Consider the following 20492-nt stretch of genomic DNA (forward strand, 5'->3'; position numbering starts at 1 on the left):
TACTTCTTTCCCGTCCACCTTTGCAGGCTTTCTCTTCTTTTGAATTTTACGTAGCTGTAGTTCAAGTGGGTGCAAAAAAGAATTCAGCAAGTTCTACGCTGTACATCTTCGCACACAGAAGCTGTTAGAACCAGATTGTTGTTTGCTAGAGAGATCATGAGGTGTCATGAAGCCACCGCTAGATTTGAAATACGAGCACTTACACATGATATACCATGGTGAGATCACCTCAATTGAGGGTACAGGCTATAGTATTTAAACAAAAGCCTCATCGCAGCACGCGATTAGCTGGGTCGGGCAATGGCGTTTCAGTTCCGAGGAATTGGCCGCCCGGCTTCAGTCTGAATCCGATCATGTATGCGCTCCCTGTTATCTACATGACGCGCTCAGGTGCCTTGTCTTAGTGTAATCGGTGTAAGCCTCCACAGTGCAAATAACGAAAGCACTAATAACCTTGTCTTGCCTTATTTTATACAACTACTTTTATATTCAACATAGTTTAAATAATTAAAGGGCCATACTGCTGCGGTATTTTGTACCACACGTTACCATCAGTACCACTTAGAGCATGATCCTGATATGTGGGGTTTAACGTCCCAAAACCACCATATGATTATGAGAAACGCCGTAGTGGAGGGCTCCGGAAATTTCGACCACCTGGGGTTCTTCAACGTGCACTCAAATCTGAGCACACGGGCTTACAACATTTCCGCCTCCACCGGAAATGCAGCCGCCGCAGCCGGGATTAGGTCTCACGACCTGCTGGTCAGCAGCGGAGCACGTTAGCGACTAGACAACAGCGGTGGGGCTTCGAGCATGATCTTTATTCTTTCGTTTTATTTTTTGTAATCGCTCCCTCTTCAGGTCATCTGTGCGATTACTACCCCTACTACTACTACTACTAGTAGTAGTAGTAGTAGTAGTAGTAGTAGTAGTAGTAGTAGTACGATGACGACGACATAGAGTAAACAAGGCAGCATCAGCTGTAAAAACCCATGACGCCTAAATGATGGCGGTGCAGCCTTTGCCTACTTCGCGCCGGACTCCGGGAGGAAACCCGACGCTTGAGGCGGGAAAACGCGATCGAGATAAAAGTTAGGATGGCGAAGAGAGAAAGGATGAAAAAGTAGGCGGGCGACGTCACGGAATCGTACGTCTGGCTCTCGTTCCGTCAGTGCTGTATCAGTGACAGACAGCGAAAGTCGGCAGGAAGACCTTGGTCGAAATATACGTGAGTCTGCTTGCTTCTACGCTTCATGCATCATCCGCACGTTCATAACCAATTTACTACTACAGTTCACGTGATAGTGCTCACGCGTCTTGAAACAATTAGCAATTGGCAAGAATGTGCCATCAGGCATAAGATTGGCAGACCTTATTTTTGGCGCTTGAAGTAAGGTATGCGTAGCTCCAATCCTAACTAGTGCTCACGGTTGACAAATTTAGATAATGAGCCAGGGCTGTAACTTAATGTTGACAAACTTACATAATGAGCTGGTGCTGTAACTTCATGTTTACACTTTACAAACGCCGCATAAAAAGATGTGTGCTCGGAGCTTAGGACAGAAAAAAAAAACACGGACAGAAAATGACAGAATGATTACGAAGATGGGGAATGCAGTCGAAGAAGGCCGGGAGCTCATCTTGGAGTGACGGAATTTAGAAGTTCGCAGGGAAAAACGGAATTGGCAGAAAATAGGGTAAATTAGGCATGGTTGGAGGAGGCCTTAGTTCGGCAGTGGGCATAAACATGCTGAGAATGATGATGATGATCATCATCATCATTATGATGATCATGACGTATTATGATCATGGTGTCCGTGTGCAGCTGCGTTAACTGCGTTCGCAAAATACGTTCCGCAGCAACTCCACTCCAGAATTTGAACAGCGACAGCAAGGCTTGAATAATGTGCAAATACTTGGAACAAGAGAGGCGAGAAAAGAGCACGGCAAAACAGCAAGCTTCTATGAGCAGGACCCCAAAGCTGATTGGTGGGCCTGTTGCTGGACGAGGTGCAATGGTATCCAAGTAAAGTGGAACCTAAGCAACGGCTCAGTTGGTTAAAAGTGGAAGTGGGCTAGTTCGAAACATCCTTGCTTTAGCCATTGTTTACGCCTATAATTCAAGTCGACACTGTAATGATGTATTCTTCTTGTCTCATAAAAACGAGTGGCTCATGTCAACATACTACTGAAAGTATAGGGCTAAATAATCGTTGGGAGCAGATGCTACAGTTAGCACATATGTGGACACCTTCTCAGCCGATGTCATGACTAAGCAAATTTTACCCTGCATTCCTAATCATGTAAATATGCTAATTTGCAGTGAAAAAATCAAGTGACTCCTGAAGCAAGCAACTTCTTTTATCAGGGTCGTTCACAAGGAATCCGTATTATTGACAGGTATACGCTCCGCCCCGGCACTTTCGTTTATTACCCATAACGCCGAAAAGTTTTCACAGTGAAGAAACAGAAACTCAATGGTGGAAGTAATGTCGGGTTCATCAGGTAGCGTCTGATTGATCCCGAAGAATACGAAGTAAGCAAGTCATTCTGCCACCTTATCCTCGCCAAGGGTGTCCGAGGGTATTGAACCTTTGTAAAGCTTGTGCATTGGATTGGATAAACTATTGGGTCCTCCAAAACACAGATCACTGCGTCGCGGGCCGCTCCCACGTGGGGACAGAGATGCCGAGCTCCTCAGTCGTCTCGCGGGCTTAATAGACAGTCCAGAGCTGATCTGCCAAGGATGAGCTGCAGATTGCCACAGCTTGCGGCAGCGAGTGCCTTTGTATATAAGATTATTCAACGCATCGACAGATGGTGACACTTGACCACAACACTTCAAGTCTTGGAATCGCCAGTGAAGTAATTACATCACACACTAGGTGAACGTATTGTTGTGTTCGCTGTGCCAGAACTTCAGCCGGCGGTTGCATAACGAAAAGCACCACGTTGCTTCAAGTTTCTTTATTAGTTTGATAGTCTTATTGAAAAAATCGAAGTTCTGCCCACTTATGAGCGACTTCCTTCATTCTAAAAAGAAGCAAGATTTTGTCAGCTTGCCCGAAACAAACAACATATCAGAACGCAGAAACTGCGATAGCAGAATATTGCATAAAGATAATTTTTCTAGTGATAATTTACAGACATGTTTTCTTCGAAGAGATATATATGCCGAAATCTACGAAACGCGTTTCTGCTCGTTGCGTAAACAAAAAGAAAGGCATTGGTCAAGGTTACTGGAGTTTTAGCCCTCTTTGAGATAAGCGCCAAATTGCTAAATTGTAAGACTGTCATTTTAGTTGTAGCTTATGTTCGAGTGGTATACGGTTGAAAAAAAAAAGGCAGGGGACAAAATACGTGTTTAGACAGGACTTATTTTAACTATAAGTATCTGCTAAATGTGTGCAATCATTCAAAACGACCCCAAGTGGCACTGTACATAAACACGAATCCTAGTATCAGCTCATAGCTCTCCGTCAGGGAAGGCTTTTGTGTTCGTGATTTTGTGACCTTTGGACCCATCTGATTGGAAGAACCAGAAATCACGTACACGTTACACACACGTTTTGCATGTACACATTATGCTAGTGCGTGTTCATTCTTATTCCTTGCTTTCTTGTTGCTGTTTTTTCAGTGCGTGCACTAAAAGGAGCAAAATCATGAAGCACCTTTTCGTGCTACTATGTGTCGTTGCGTACGCCGGTGAGTTCTACATTTTGCTATTTGCGTCAGTTGAGCATTCTTATTCAGTTGCATGGTTTATGCACCCGTAGAATCATGACTTCTTTGCACATTACGCAAGAGATTACAGTTGTGAAAAACTGTTTAAACAACACCTCTCTTATCATCAGTATTAGCTCGTACGTGTAAATAAAAAGAAAACTAGCCTGCGGTCATGAGAAATGTGGTCCTTTGCATTTTGTTTCCAATGGTATTTATTTTCTGGCGAGGGCAATAAATGCTACGGTAACTCGCTGTTTGTGGGGCTAATGAATTTATTTGATCTATTTACGAGTTCTATGAGGCTATTATGTACGTGCGGGAAGCGGACATTAAAAATACACATGAGCAGTGGAGTAATAAATTTGAGCAAAACAAAATTAGTAACAAAGGTAAAAAAAAACTACGAAAATGGCAAAACAGCCATTCTGCCAATCAACATAAGAAACTTTCCTGGCTTACAACAGATGAAAAAATAATGCTTACGACAATTGCAACATTAGTCATATGGCCTAAATAAAGTTCTAACAAATTCATTCAGTCACATCGCAAATCCAAATTTACCACTCATTTACACGAGCTATTTTGTTCAGTATGCCAAACATGAATCATATTGCTTATGATGTGCTTATGCGCAATCGAAATATGGTTCAGCTTTTGCAATAATCTCATCTAGAGAATGAAGCTGATCCGTTAATGCATTAATGAGTTCCAAGTTTCAATATATCATGGTAAAAAATAATAATTAAATGCATTGCATTTTGCCCGATACAACCTGATGTGTTAATTGTGACAGGTTATGATGGATTCCAGCTGAAATGCGTAGCACACGGACAGCACTAATAAAATCCTGTGTACAAACAGCTGATCATACAGAAACTAAAACTCTTTAGTTACTTTGATGGCATCCAGCAATAAAAAGCTATGGTTACGATAAAATCATGTTTGACGTGCAGATGTGGACTCAGTGTACGCAGTAGTAATATAAAAGCAGGTTTCAAAGATTGGTTGCTGCGAAAAGATTGAATGATTCAATGTTAAACCTACACAAACATATTGTGGCACGTTTTCATATTTACCGGGCGCTTTCTCTTCACCTGTTTTCTTCTTAATGTTGATAAAGTGCACTTTAAGTGTAAAGGAGTATATGCTGGTAAAAATTTATTCAGGGCAATGAGGGCAAGCTCATCCGTAAAAAATGGTAATGAGTTCAATGTTTGGCAACTTTTGGTCCTATATGTCATGGCACTCCACAATAAAACTAAAGGTCAGTAGGTACCACAACGTTGATTTGTGGCTATCCAAAGTATTCGATCTAACGCACAAGCGAACCAGAGTTTGCCTAACAATTCACGGAGGCTACTCTGTAGATATCCGTAAAACACTCCAATAATATGAAACATGGATATTAGAAAACCATTCTTTAACAGGTCTTGTCTTTCTCGTTTCGCATAACTCTTATGAATTTTCATTTACTTCAGTTACAGAAACTGGCCGTCTACCTATTCTTTGAAATGCGAAGAATTGTTTTCCGTGCTGCAAGCACTTTGAGTATCTATCTATCTATCTATCTATCTATCTATCTATCTATCTATCTATCTATCTATCTATCTATCTATCTATCTATCTATCTATCTATCTATCTATCTATCTATCTATCTATCTATCTATCTATCTATCTATCTATCTATCTATCTATCTATCTATCTATCTATCTATCTATCTATCTATCTATCTATCTATCTATCTATCTATGCAGCCACCTACATTTTGGTGCTGTCATGATCACACCCATTATCTGGGCCAGACCAAAATTAGTAAAGGAGGGTAAGATGGCTTGACGAATATGACTCGCTGGTCATGACATAAATAATGTCACAATCCCATGACGTACGTAGTCAAATACTTTGCCCCAGACGTGTGGCACATACCCACCCGCGAGTATGTGCTAGCGTTCTCGCGAGCACCAGCGCTTCATATCAGCGTACCACTTCTGGTGTTGCTAATAACCATGTCGCAGTTGGCAGCATTACACAACTGCAAATAACTCATTATATAAAACATAAGCGGCCATTCAACTTTTGTCTGTGCGTGAATTTGTACATATTTTTAGCACCACTTTAACATTTCACTCGATAAAAAAAATTACCGCATATCCGCGGCATGAATGATGATGAGTGGGCGAAGCGCCGGAGGTTTCATCAGTACCCATGAATCTTCCGAGAATTTCGCCAATTTGATCATCTTTAAAGAACGGCGATCAGGGGCTGAAGTCGTTTACCGAGCCCTCCGATCCGCCGCCTTGACTTCGTCGCTTATACTCGAAGCACGCTGACTGGCGGCGAAAAAGCAAGCGCGCCAAGAGCGAACTCGTTTTATCGCAAGAGCGAGCATGGTCTCCTACAGCACTAGACGACGCAGCGAGCGCCGCAGCACCGTCTAGTATTCCATTGATCACCTATGCCGCGCGAGCACGATCTTTAATCTTTCATCCCACTATGGGCTTACATGCGTGGCGCGACAGCACCATCTAGTTAACGCTCGGACACCCAGAGGTGGCCACGAGAACTCCAGACTTGCTTACGCCTCAAGAAGCGTCACCCTTAAAATATTAGAACATAGTTGCTTTCCATCCGCACACTTCGCGTAACATGGAATGCTAACTTATGTGAGATATGCCGCATTAAAAAAAAACTGATGGGAACACAATAGATTGAGTACCTGAAGCAGCTCACTAGCAGACCTCTATGAATCAACGTGAATAAAGCGCTGCACATTTCAATTCGAAATGAATAACCGAATGAATATTCTTAAAACTAGCATGCATGTATTTTTATGTTATGTACTTGAAAGCCTTGAATTATAAACCAGCACAGTTTACACTATAATATATTAGTGCACAAGTTGTTATTTCTTTTCCTCTACCTGCGAACACTAACACCTGTGATTTAATAAATCTGTGCATTTCAAACTAACTCTAATGGCGGATTCCACTGGGAGAGCAGGAGCACTCAAAGGCCCGCTGAAAGTGCTCCCTTCAGAGCCGGCGTGTTTCAGTGGTCGAACAGGTGGAGGAGCACTGTCATCCATTTGTAGAGTGAGAGTGCTTTCACTGCGCCGAGAGCAGCCAGGAGCAGTTTGCAGTGCTCTCGCCTGAAAAGCGGAGTAGGCGCAGTACAGCGCAGTACGACGAGTTGCGTAGCCTTTGAACATCACTGTCTCCGCATTTTTCTTCAGCCGTCGTGTGCGGCGGTAATGGTAGCAACCATGTGTAGTTTGAAACCACAGTTTTTCCTTCCTCCATGTTTGAAACCACTGTTCCACTGTTTTGTCCGGGTGGCAGCTGGACGTCTGCCGAATGCCTCGTTGCACAAACATATTATGTATTGGGATAATGAAGAACAGGTGTCTGATCAATTTCACGCGTATTTGGCGGCTGCCCCGCAGAAGTATGTCGGGTTTTGGAATGTTTCGATCCCATGGTATCCCCACTCGTCACCCCGTCACCTGCTCTCTGGGAGCGTGCCGCTTTCCAGTTGCTGTACGCGTGGGCCTGCAATCTGTGCTCTGCCTCCCACTCCTCACTGCCCTGCGCCTCTACTCCTGTTCTCTCAATGGAATTCGCCATAAGTTAGACTTGTTGATAAGGAACTGAAAGGAACTCCGTGAACACGTACAGGTCGTGCAACGGCTGACAACAAGTATCAAGAAGCGGTCCACGATCTGGTACGTCTTCTGGAAAGAGACACATCACAGCCTAAAGGTAACTTGATTATAAAAATATATCTAGATGTTTAAGCTTGTATTTTTGAAAACACTGCGGTTATCACTTTTGTATTCACACGACTGCGCAGAACTTGCTAACAGGGTCAATGAACTTGCGCATTTTTTTTTTGGTTATGTACTCACCTAATAGAATTCCCATGCCACTTTCTTTTCACGAGCTATAGACGTTTAGGTGCCAGTAAATTATAGTATTCTCGTGCTTCCTACATCCACGACCACAGGGAACCAGTCTCGGCCCCAGTGAAGTGTGTAGAACTATTCGCGAACGGTATGCCGGCCTCACATGGAGCATTTATACTGACTAAAAAAAGGTGCGTTTTGGACCAAACCGTTGAACGTCGCAGTTTAAACAGCACCTCCATTTAATCAGATGGCTTCGTAACTGAAGTATGTGCATCACTCCCAAATTAAAAAAAAAACAGCAACAATCTTTAATACGGATGCATTCTATGCCGCCGCCCGTGCACCAAGACTTCACTTACGTCGTCTCCGTCAAGAGAGTGGCACCGTATAAAAGAGCATGGATAATGTGACAAAAAACAGCTGAAATGTTTCGTTATATATAGCAAAACTTAAGAGGAGGGAAGAGAGAGCCTATGTCCTCTTGGTCCACTACAATATATACTTGGTGCTGTACCACCTATGCTGCCAACGCTTTTTTTTTATTGTCTGCGCATGCACGATGCTTCACAATGGCACCTTAAATCTCTTGAAGCTTCTTCTTCTCAACATGGTCGATGAAGCTCGTGTCCCCACCTGGGAGTAGAGAAGTGAAGTATGCATCAAGACACTAACAAGCACCGACAGTGACCGCTCCGGTAGTTTCAGTGCAGAGTATTTCGGTGCACCTTTATTATAATAACTGCTATGAAAAATTTATAGGTATAACCACGTAATGTCGGTGCAAATGTAGCCACTAAAGATTGTATCAGCTCTGATGTAAGTGTTCGAGTCAAAATTACGCTAAGATTGCACGAGCTGTAGACGCTATAAATTACAGCACGTGCATTATTAGCCCTAAATTTTCTTGATTCTGCCCGAGAGTGTGGTACAGTATAAGAAATTTAAACTTATACCACAGCGACATCACGAATTAGTACGTAATGGCAGGATGTCTTCTCGGACCGTTAATTTACTGTTTCCAGCAACGCCTAATTGCCTCCTGAATTACGCGTCTAAAGATTGCACTTAACCTCTTGTAAGACTTAAGATATGCAAGTGGAAGAGACCCATCAACGGATATATAAGGTACATCTCACCCCGCAATAATCATTTGTGCTGAGTTCATAGTAGAGAAGTCTTTTCAACTTTTATGCGTTATTGTTTACATGTTATAATTTCAGCATATGCACTTTCCATTTATTCTTCAATAAATGCGGAAAAAAAAAACCAAGGCAGCATCAGTTACAGCCAGCGATGATGACGATAAGAACGTCATTGCACATGCTGTTCGTGCCACTAACCTTTTAAACAATTAACAATGCCTAAACCCAATTAACGGGATTGTTACATGCCATATACCTATCGCAGGAGGCTCAAGCAGCGTCAATCAAGCGAATGATTTCATCGACGTTGTCCTGCTGCAAAGGATGCCTCCACTGATCAGAGAAACGCCTGGCTTGTTTCCGGCTGCTCCCTTGCCTCCCCACTATTTCAAGGCACGTTTCAGGTGTACTTACGCGCAGTATCAACTGATAAATGTTCGCAACATCTTGCCTAATGTCACAAATATCAAATCGGCGGACGCATGGCGCTGCTTAGATACCTCAGATCCCGAAATGTCAAAAGTCTACTTTCAAGAGCATTACTTATAGAAATAGGCTCCTATCAAGGTAATATAAATTATTATCAGGTATATTACTACCTAGTAGAATTTATGGAGACGCAAGAAAGATAAAGAGTGTTCTATAGCAAGAATAAAGTGTAGACCTGTATTCAAAACAAAGACAAGTGAAACATTGTAAAAGCAGTGAAAGAAAGGGGCCAGCCATTATACCTGCGTATAAGCCCATTTTCGCTAGTGCCAGATAAATATATATCCACTTGTATCATGTGTAGGTAATGTCGAAACCGGGTCATTTATGTTTCTAAGTTATTTATACGATTTTTGTGCATATATCATCACAGCGTGGTCCGTTTTCGAATATCTGCATCGTCCTAGCCTTGCTAAAGCACTTACTCAGCGGTATAGTACACAGGGCATAACAGGAGATAAAGAGAAGGTTGGTTGACTTTATCTAGCCGCTTTCGATTTGCTTATACACCGGCTGTCAAGCACCATTGTCGCATTGTATTGCTACACTTCAATTATAATCTACAACTATTGCACCCGATGCCTTCGTTTGGCATATTTATTACTTCACATTATACAATTATGTCTTACATAAACGAGAAGCCCAATCGACCGCACTGCTCTCGTCTTCTCGAGCCGAAATCATTCAAGTTGAACTCATATTTAGCAAATCTGGACTTGGCTAGAACTCGAGTGCTCCATACCAGCTGTTGAGGATCGAGTGTATTGCATGCAGCCTTCGCAATAGCACGATAGGCAAACCAGACCCGTCAACTTTTACGCGACAGTATCTGAGCCATGTACGTCATAGCTGGTCTTGGCTTGTTTTTTTTATAATATTCGGGAAAAAAACAGAGCTCATTTTTTTTACCTGAGAAATATGATCGCATAAAACACGGAGTGAAAGCTGATCGTCTGAGATACAGATCAGCGGATACCCGAGAAATTTAGCGCCATGTCAAAGAAATAAAAAAAATTGACCATGAGTTAGGAAAATGATACAGAAAACTCTAAACAAAATCAGTGATGATTGCTTTATTGTGGCAGACTGAACTGTAGCAATCTTAAATAGGACTGACTTCCAGCTTTATTTAGTACGAAAAGGTGCAGCCGATCCTATAAAAGCACACGCATCTCCTAAGCGATGTGTAACGAAATGAGTCTCACCGGTTTTACAGCAAGGGTAAAACTAGGAATGCGATAGCAACGAATTTTAAAGTTACACGAAGTAAGGTTAGCAGCTAACTCTTACGGATCCAATCTTGCGTAACTCTCCAAACGCTGGCGTGAGAGTATGCTGTCACTCCAGGGAGAGCGGCGGTTTCTGCCCAGTCTGTTCGTGATGAGAGCGCAGCACTTAGAAGGGTATATAAGCTGTGTGCTGATGCGTGCCGAGGTGATGCGTGCCAGCGATCGTGACCGTGCCTTTATGGTCAAAGTTAACAGTTGTTGCTAGAGTACCACATTTACCCGTTGCACCCCTCGCGTTATACTTGCTCCTCCCCAACACACGTTGCGTCTCCTCTCTGCTTGACTAGAAGTCGACGTCAGTCTTCACACGCGCGATGAAGTTGTCGCATGGGCTATCCGCATGCACAAAAAAAAATGGGTGGGCTTGTATTATCCCTGCTTCAGTCACTTTCGTCATCCCCTATCGCGTGCGTTTACGCACAGTGTGAACACACAATACGCTGGGGGACGCTGTCGATTTAAATTTTATACGGAACATGATGGTGACTGCAAAGCTGACGCCGAGGTAAAAATCCACCTAGAGTGTTATTACAATCACTATTGCAACGAAATGGTTGCAAGTGATGTTTCAAGTGGATCATAATCTGAAAATGTTGAATGCTTTTCAAATTTCTCCCGGCTTTTCACCTGTATAAAATACCAGTTTTTCGAAAAGGCTTGATTGATATGTGGGGTTTTACGTCCCAAAACCACCATATGAGTATGAGAGACGCCGTAGTGGAAGGCTCCGGAAATTGCGACCGCCTGGGGTTCTTTAACGTGCACCCAGTTCTGAGGACACGGGCCTACAACATTTCTGGTTCCATCAGAAATGCAGCCGCAGCAGCCGGGATTCGATCCCGCGACCTGCGGGTCAGCAGCCGAGTACCTTAGCCACTAGACCACCACGGCGGGGCGATTCGAAAAGGCTGCACGTCTAGTTATGGCAAAAACACCTGGTGCCCTGAACTAAATAGGGCTACAACTAGCAAATCCTATTGTTTTCCTCCTTCGATCTACAAAGTTTTAATATACAAGCAAGTGTTGTGGAATCAAATACCCATTGCCATGTTTTCAGGTGTACAAGACGTCCATCACCAACCGTGATTTGAAGGTGAACGTGACACGAGGCGGGATAAAGAACTTCGACACGGCCATTCATCGCGTCGGCGACTGCATCCCGGCTGTTGTGGCTGGAAACACGAGTGTCACTTGCACACTCAGCTTTGACGGGATCCTCGCCGAACTTGTCGTCGTGGTATGATATGAACCTCGCCTCTCAATGTGTTCGTAATTGAAGTGTAAAGAGAAAGGGGGCGGCTGGAAATGCGCTAGTTTACATCAGAAATATCGTATTTACGCGTGTAGTGCAATCGCTGCTTGATTTTGTTCGCTGTCGATGTAAATAAAGCCTATAAATTGTAATTCAGTCAAAATTCTCTCAAATAGCATTCACTGCTATGCTAACAATGATCGTATTTACTTCAAGTGTGAATGACTGTATTACAAGAGATGGCAGCATCCAGAAGAAAAAAAACTGGGGCATATGGAAGGAAGGAAGGAAGCAACAAAAGGAAGAAGGCAGGGAGGTTAACCAGAAAGAGATCCGATTGGTTACCCTACACTGGGGAATTAGGGAAGGGGACAAGAAAGACGAGAAAGAGGGAAGAGAGGGAAAAGAAAAAAAAGGGTGAGGGAGAGACTGACAGTATAGTTTCTATAAAACACTTGAGTTCTTTTCTGTTCTTTTACCTGAAAGGAAAAGAGTCTCTCCAGTTCCCTTCTAGATTCCCACTGTTTGCAGGACAGATACGTATATACGTAGGGGATTAGCATTAGTGGGGCATATGAAAAATGAGATTTAAAAAATTCACAGCCAATACTAATGCAGAAGTGAAAAAAATACCTAAATTAATTATCTGTGTGAGGAAGAACTCATAAACGTGAAATTGTTTCTTAGGGTCTCTGGTTGCATTCTAAGTCTAATTAGACTCTCGTATGTTCCTTCGGTAGCGGCTCGAACCACTGTGCAGATGACAATGCCGAATTTGCACGCATTAGACTGGTGCAACATCCACTTGACGCATACTCCTTTTGCTGTTTTTGGTCATGGCTTGACGGTGCCATTTGGAAAGAGTTCAGAGGCTTTAGTGTCAAACTCTTACAATGAATGTCACTGTGAAGTATTGTAACTGTCATTGTCTGAAGGATGCAACATGATAAGTTAGGTAGAAAAGGCTGTGTATGGCAAATACGCATCAAAACCTAAGCATTGATTTGGAGATTGTCAGAATTAGCGCGGCCTGCGTTTTTTATTCTTCAGCTAAAATAATAAATTCACAAGAACACTGAATGTCGCGAGAAGTAAAAGTAGTCTGCTGGAAGTGTCAAAATAACTCGCTCACTACGTGGTAAATCTGATAAGAAAAATGATCGACAGCCTTTTTGTTGATAACGTTCTTCTTGCCTTAGGTGATCCTGAATGCGATAAAACGTCTAGACAGTTGCTCTTGCTTCTTGCTTTGAAGGAGTTCATTTAAGGAAACAAACATTTCATAAGAGAGCTGTTTATTGAGTGAGTCGTAAATTTAAACTCGGTAGGGCAGCGCTGGTGGACACGGACTAAAGAAGGCACTCACTCAGACGGAACCACTGAAGCGTTTCAGTCCGCGTGTCAGTGTTCCTTAATTAAGTCCGGGTCTAATAGAGCAACCGTTCTGGGAACAAAAATGTCGCAATGTCACCGCATGGACGTATTAAGAAACGCAAGAGCCGCAATTGTGAATGCTATGCCAAGTAAGGCTAGCAGCTTCAAAGGGCTGGTCAACAGCTTCCATTTTTTTTTACACTCACCAAAGCAGGTCGGCAGTTCGTAGAGTAGACCACCGTGATCAAGTTTTCTGCTGAATATTACAGAGCTGAGCGCCGCACACATCCCCCATTTCAAAAAACGATTCCCCCACTCTTTTCCTACTGACAAATGCTCCTTTTACACGCAGTGATGAAGTCGTGAATCAGTGACTTGACGTAGCACGCAGCTCGTCTATTGGTCTAAAGCAGTCACGAAGATGGGCTAGGAATTCCCTTCCCTGTGAGAGAGAAGGGTGACGAGACTACGCGAAAAATTTCAAGCCAGCTGAAGCAGATGTTGTAACCCTTGTGACGTCCTTAATATAGCACGTATTTGCTAATTTCTCTCGGCAGCTTGTTAAAAAGCAAAATCGGTCATAGTTCTTTCTAAAGCAAATTTTGAACCTTGGGATTCTTTACCGGCCCTTTAATAAGAACCTTAGAGAACATGAGCTTGCCAAAAGAACGTATAATCAATATCAACTAACGTAGTATAGATTTACTCTTTTTTAAAGACGATAGTCATCCTTGGAGACCTCCGAGGCAAAAATTTTGGTCTGTCTGTCTGTACATTTCTTTGTTTGTCTAGCGTAACGATACTCCAAATGGGAACAAACGATTCCCAAAACGGCCAACCCCATCCGCGGCGCCCACCAATATTGCTCAAGTTTCAGCGTTCATATTTGGGTGATTGTCAATTAAATCTCAATTATTGCGCATATCTCAAGCACCATAACAACACGTCAATATTTTGTATGTGTCTCTTTATTCTAGAAAAGGCACACATAAGTAATTTTAAGGACCGCCGCGTTTATCACGCTGCTATGACAATGCAACGTGAGGCTAAAAAAAAAAAATTCGGCCGATCCCACGTACCTGGGAATCGACGTTATGCGAAGCATGCGGAGGGGAGGTGACCGTGTTTCAATTTTTTTATTGAGCAACACGTCATGAAATGACGCGTATTATATGTGTGAATGTTGCACGCATAGAAATATGTAGAAGAGTTGCAGATGTTTATACAACCAGTTGTTTGCAATTACGGAACGATGCTAACTGGAACATGCGTATTAGCAATACCAGAAGGTGATATGAAGCGCTGATGCTCGCGAGGATGTTGGCCCTGGACACTGCTACATAAATCAACTTCGGCGCATGACAACTAACCACAATTGACGTTACCCCGACGTGACGGCTGTATCAAGGGAGTACTTATGTAATGTTTAAAAAATTGGGTAGGCAGCACTGCAACCAATATTCATGTTTCACGAAGATTAGCGTGTATTTGAAAAATAGTTCCGAGACCTGGCGTAGCTCTGTGGTAAAATGCTTCATTGCCACGCAGAATTATTCGATTTGATTCCAGCTGGGACGCTGATATTTATTGTTTGCAGTCGTCAGGTCGACGCTACCGACGTCGGGTATTTCTTAACGCTCGCACGTTAAAATTTCTCATGTGTGTTCTCGACGTTACTGAGTGAATACTAAGTGTCAATCACTTGTGGCACATACCCGCAAACCAGCGGCACATACCTGCCCGTGGGTATGTGCCACTGTCTGGCGAGAAGTGTTTGATGATGTACGCGACGGGATTTTGACATTATTCATGCCTCGACCAGCGCATCATATTCGTCAAACTATCTTACCGTCCCATACTAATTTTGGTTCACGCCATGTTAAGGGGGTTCACGCCAAACGTAAGCGGCTAGATAGATAGATAGATAGATAGATAGATAGATAGATAGATAGATAGATAGATAGATAGATAGATAGATAGATAGATAGATAGATAGATAGATAGATAGATAGATAGATAGATAGATAGATAGATAGATAGATAGATAGATAGATAGATAGATAGATAGATAGATAGATAGATAGATAGATAGATAGATAGATAGATAGATAGATAGATAGATAGATAGATAGATAGATAGATAGATAGATAGATAGATAGATACGCTCAAAGTCGCCGAAGTTCGCTAAGAAATGCTTTGCATTTAGAAGGCAGGACGACGCGGTGGTGGCACCTGCTCGTCGCTTTGCGTTCTACACCCTATCGCCTCCAAGACAGGCGCGCATCTTTCTCCGTGGACACGCACGCCTTCCTTCGTTTTTGAAGATAACTGCCTGATGGCGCTTGTGTCTAACGTGCCCCGAGGCGCTCATTCGCCTTCGCTGCACGGATTGAGACTCTCTAAAACAGCACTTCCAGAATACAATTCACCAATTTTCTCGCGCAGAACATCAAATAAACGTTTCATTCACCCTCTTCAGACGCAAGACTATCGTCTTTCGACGACTTTTGCAGTGAAACATGCAGATACGGAGCCATTTTTTTTTAATTTCAATTACAGATATATTCTGAATTGTAGTTTCGTTCGACAGAGTTTTGATGCACTGCTTCACATGACTAGAGGTTTGTGCAATTATTATCGTCAACTGCAGAACATTTTCTGCCACGGAGTGCAAAGCCATGTGGGCGAATTTTTGATTATTACGTATGAAATGTTTTGCAACAATGCTCACCTTACTCCTTCGCAGACCAAGGGAGACAACCTCCTGAACATAGTGAAATCCGTGGATGTGGAGGCCGTCGTCTACAACACGACCGGTCGACTCGAGATCACGGCGGCTCCGAACAGACCGGGCTTCGTGCGCACTCTGTTCGTGGAGGGCGTCAACTTCGACGTCAGGCCCGGGTCCAACCTGGACCTGAACGAAGTCCGAATGAACAACTTCAAGATGCACATCGCCAACTTTCTCAGGGAGGAATTGTACATGAACATCTACGGCAACTACCACGTACTTCTCAACCAAGCCAGCGCGCGCATGAGCTTCGCTCTGTCCTAATAATGGTTCTCGGTAATCGCCGTAACGAAACATGACTTGTAATACTGGTAAAAAAAAACTTGTCAGAACCGACGTAGTGATAGCTTCAAAAAAAGTATGGTAGGGCATTGAGAGTCTTGTAGGAAAAGAGGAGGGAATGTACAAGTGACGAAATAAAAATATCATGAAAGTTATATTATTTATTATGTGCACAAGTATATTCCTTTAACTGGGGTGTGAAGTAAAATGAACCCACAGGAAGCTTATGACCTGGAACATTTTTTTTCCCGAACACTATACCTCTAACTGCTCATAGGCCCCATTTCAGACATAGAACCATGATGTTGCTAAACCAAAGCACCAGTAGTGGCCTTATTTGCATGCTTGTGACTTGTGCTTGTCTGTCTCATGCACGACATTTGCTTTTTTTTTTCAGTTTCTTCTCGCCATTTTTTTCTGTGCAGTGTATATGAAAATTTGTAATACACAGCCCTAAATATCCTTTATTATTTGCTTTCAATAAAAGAAATTAAGGAATCATCAAGTTGGTGATCATTGATGGCCAGAAATTGCAAACATAACAAAAGCTCTTTCTAACTGATACGTTGTAGTCCGTAAGGTTTCCTACAAAATAAACGAGTGAAAAAGTCTCAAAGGGCTTATTCATTGATGGCGCACCTTTAGGCATCATATATATCTCTTTCGCGGGCTATTTATTTTATTTATTTATTAACACAGTAATCTAAAGGCTGATACAGGAGTGGGCATACAAGCAGTACTGCCAAAGCATTCATTGCAAAAGACAAAGGGCGATAGAAACGCTGTGTAAATAAAGAAAGGAAATAAAGATACATTATTAAAGCGCGCGGCCTATTGTGCGACGGTAAAACGTTGGCCTAATTGCGCTCGAATCACGTTATTTGGAGGGTAGTGTTCAAAAAAATTACTTGAACAAAATGGTGAACACGACGAAGCATCACCTGTCAATGTCTTACAAGCTGCTAGTGCGACTAGCCTTCCAAGCAGTTATGGTCACCAAGTGAAATCACGGTCAGATGCTAAAGAGGCCCCTGCGAACCGATTCATGGAACAGTGTTTCGATGATGTACAAATGGTGAGGTAATAACTATAGAGTCAAACTTAAGCATCATAGCTTAAACGAATCACCTTGCAGGTAATGAGTGGAGGAAGGTGTGATGCAACGTTACCCTTTTCCCAATAGTTGCTTTTTCCCCCTCACGTTCTTCTGGGAGTGCTCCGGTCACAGCTCAGCCCTTTGCGATGATGCGCTGGAGTTCCCGGATGTCACACTATGTGTTTGTATGGGCGCTTTTCTCACCCCCAAGAGCCAAATCGCAGTAAGGTCAAAAGGTCGGTGAGATGGATTTGATGCATCTTGTACAATATCAGCGCGCGCAGGACGGAACAGAAAAATAGGACATGTACAGTGTGAGAGTTGTTAGACAGTTTTTAGGCCGTGCCCGTACTGCGTACTTATATTCTCGTGTTCCACCGTATGCGCGCTCATTTAGTACAAGATACCCCAAGAGCCACGACAAGCCAGGCCGCTTGTGCCTTCACCTCCCGTACAAAACGCTGCATAGCCAATCGGACTAGTCGTACAAGCAACGCATCAAGATCACGCCACATCGCACAAGTATACGTGCGACTGCAAACTCTGTCTGGTACGGTTGTGTTATCTGTAGCGGTGTGCGTAATTAAAACTCTGAGAGTTCACACAGAGTACTTAAATCGGGGCAGCCACCATTCAGCGTTAGATCTCTTCTTTTTCGGTAGTTTCGGTACAGGATATCTTGACGCAGGTAAGAACACTTCGTGATTCTAGAACATTGCAGTACCACGTGCATATAGTAAGCGTATACAATATATGTTGTTCTTCTTTGCACAAAATGTGTGTATTGCCACTGCGTGACGTCAGATTGCAACAGTATGGGAAGCCTAGTCAAGCTTTGCTGAGCTTTTTCTTCGCACACCCTCTGCTTTGTGAAGCGGTAAATAAATAAAACGAAGCTAAAGAAGCGGGAAGGCAAAAATTAATGCAGCAGCAACACATGACGAAAATCAAGAAATTAATGTTTCGGCAAACAATGTGGCCAGACAATCTGTATGTGCCATGAGCGAAGAGCTGAAGAAAAATATTGCGCATAAATGTTGTGTTTGGGAGGAAGGATTGGGAACGACATTTGTCAGGATTGCATGGAGAATTTCAGATAGGCGGACGCACTTTCTCCTACAACGTCACTTACCGACATACTCGCACGTGCAGACAGAACCGCCCCCTTCCCCGTCATCCCGCAAAGAAACACACAATCACAAACAGGTACGCGATACGCATGAGCACACTACTGAAAGCAGCCGCTCGACTAAAACACCACCTAAATATATTCCAATGTTAGTGGTGTACACACGTTTCATGGGGAATACCTTGTGCAGCCGAGCAAAACTATACATAGTGCCGTGGTGTACCGAGAAATTCCCTGGTCAAGTTGACAAAGCGAAGGTGAAACGGCGATACGAGGGCACTGGACAGCGTGTCTAGTGTTAATGCTTAGTGTATCCGTGTCCTGCTTTTTGGTGTTACCTCACAGTTTTTCCCTTGAAAGTGAGAGAGATTGCTAAGACTAGCAACGGTCGCAATTAAAACGAGATTGTGCACTCTGCAGTCAGTTCCACACGCACAGTTCACAAGATCGGACGCGAGACTGACAAGATAGAGTGGATGAAGACGGAGCAATAGGTTCACTTTACCGGCTTTGTTGTAGCACTATAGAAACAATCAGTCGTCTCATAGGACTGCCTGAGACGTGCAAATATTGAAGCTTACTGGCACAATATTAATTTTAGGGGTTTTACCCTCCGAAACCAAGATTATGAGAGATGCCACAGTGGAGAGCTCCGGAAATTTCGACCATCTGGCGTTTTTTAACACACGCTGACTTCGCACAACAGTACACGTGCCTGTATTTTCTCACTTCGACCGAAATGCGATTGCCGCGACTGGCATCAAACCCTCAAGGTCAGCAGCCGAGCACCTATGCTACTGCTCCACCACAGTGAATAAGCTTACAGGCGTATTTCGCACTTGTAGTTATGAATAATATTACGGTAAAGGGCAGTCTTTCTAAATAAAATAAAGTTATTGTTAAGAGGTTTATTGGTGGACACTTCGCGATGATTCACGACAGCGACAGTCAATGCGGGGACCCACTCTCTGCACGAGCTGTTCTTCTTCTTATGAAAAGGGAGACCGACTAGAAGGCGCTGGAGAAGACGACCCACTGTTCAAAGGCTTTACGACATTATGAATAACTTAAACTACTTACCATCCTTTTCCAGACCAATGTATCCAAGTTTTATTGTGCGTACTTTACATTTGGTTGATGACGTGTGCGAAACTTTTCCTCGATAGGTCCACAATTTTTATTGACGTAAACGAACACTTCTCTTCGTATATTATACAGCAAAGGGTTCAAGAGCTCGGCTCTTAAAAGCTAATTGCGACATTATTGTACATTTTGATACTGTACACATGCAGAATGAGATTCACGCACGCATGCACACGTCGCTCCGGTCGAGGACAGCGTAGATTCGTATATGATCCATCACCAAAATTTACTTAGTACGGACCTTGCACTCCACTTAGGCTGATCTGATATAGAAATAAGCCATCTGTTTCTGTGTCGTTTAGTACAGGTATACTGTGTTCCACGAAGGTCATCACGCCAACTTCGTTTCGACGCTCAAGCAAAATTTCACAAATTCCTTCATTCTTTTCCCAACTGAAGGTACGCCGCTGAAAAGTAAAACGCGCCTCCTTCTCATAGAAAGCAGCAAATCTTGACCTGTCTATGTGTGCCCGTGAACTCAAGCCACCTACGTTTCTGTAAGTCTTGCACACGCGATGAGCCAAAGAAGACCTGGTAAAGCCACGTCACTATGAGCTATCGCACTTGCAGTTTTTTAGCGACTGCACCAAAAAAGAATGCAGGGAACATGGGCGTGTTCTTGCAGCTTTTTAGTCGCATCACAGGGGCACATTGTATTAACAAAACGTAATTTTCAATATGGCCCCGAAAAGTTTCACCCGAAAAGTGAGAGACATCGACTCTGAATCGGCAATCTTCTTACATCCCAAATGTTCGGATCGCGGCTAATTGTGACTTCAGATATATTAACGAATGTCACTAGGCAACGACACACAGCCCTTGGAGCAAAATGTTCGTAAATTAGATTACTAGTTTGTTGCAGACTGAAA

At 43.1% G+C, this 20492-nt stretch overlaps 1 protein-coding gene across 1 annotated transcript; it reads left to right on the forward strand.

The window, feature by feature from the left end:
* The first annotated feature begins 1094 nt into the window (after window positions 1–1094).
* On the forward strand, window positions 1095–16410 carry LOC119159686 (salivary anticoagulant protein P23). Its single transcript, XM_037412515.2, has 6 exons — window positions 1095–1231; window positions 3641–3708; window positions 7406–7489; window positions 9043–9170; window positions 11613–11792; window positions 15929–16410. Exons 2-6 carry the CDS (start codon window positions 3666–3668, stop codon window positions 16235–16237), a joined length of 744 nt encoding a protein of 247 aa, XP_037268412.2. The 5' UTR covers window positions 1095–1231; window positions 3641–3665; the 3' UTR covers window positions 16238–16410.
* Window positions 16411–20492: the final 4082 nt, after the last annotated feature.

The sequence above is a fragment of the Rhipicephalus microplus genome, chromosome 1, assembly GCF_043290135.1.
Source record: "Rhipicephalus microplus isolate Deutch F79 chromosome 1, USDA_Rmic, whole genome shotgun sequence".
NCBI lineage: Eukaryota > Metazoa > Arthropoda > Arachnida > Ixodida > Ixodidae > Rhipicephalus > Rhipicephalus microplus.

What these genes read in the sequence shown, in the direction of transcription:
- LOC119159686 (XM_037412515.2), top strand. Translation starts at nt 3,666, where the DNA reads ATGAAGCACCTTTTCGTGCTACTATGTGTCGTTGCGTACGCCG. An exon ending in AGACACATCACAGCCTAAAG is followed by an intron (nt 7,490 to 9,042) that starts GTAACTTGATTA and finishes TACCTATCGCAG; the next exon opens with GAGGCTCAAGCAGCGTCAAT. An exon ending in TGCCTCCCCACTATTTCAAG is followed by an intron (nt 9,171 to 11,612) that starts GCACGTTTCAGG and finishes CCATGTTTTCAG; the next exon opens with GTGTACAAGACGTCCATCAC.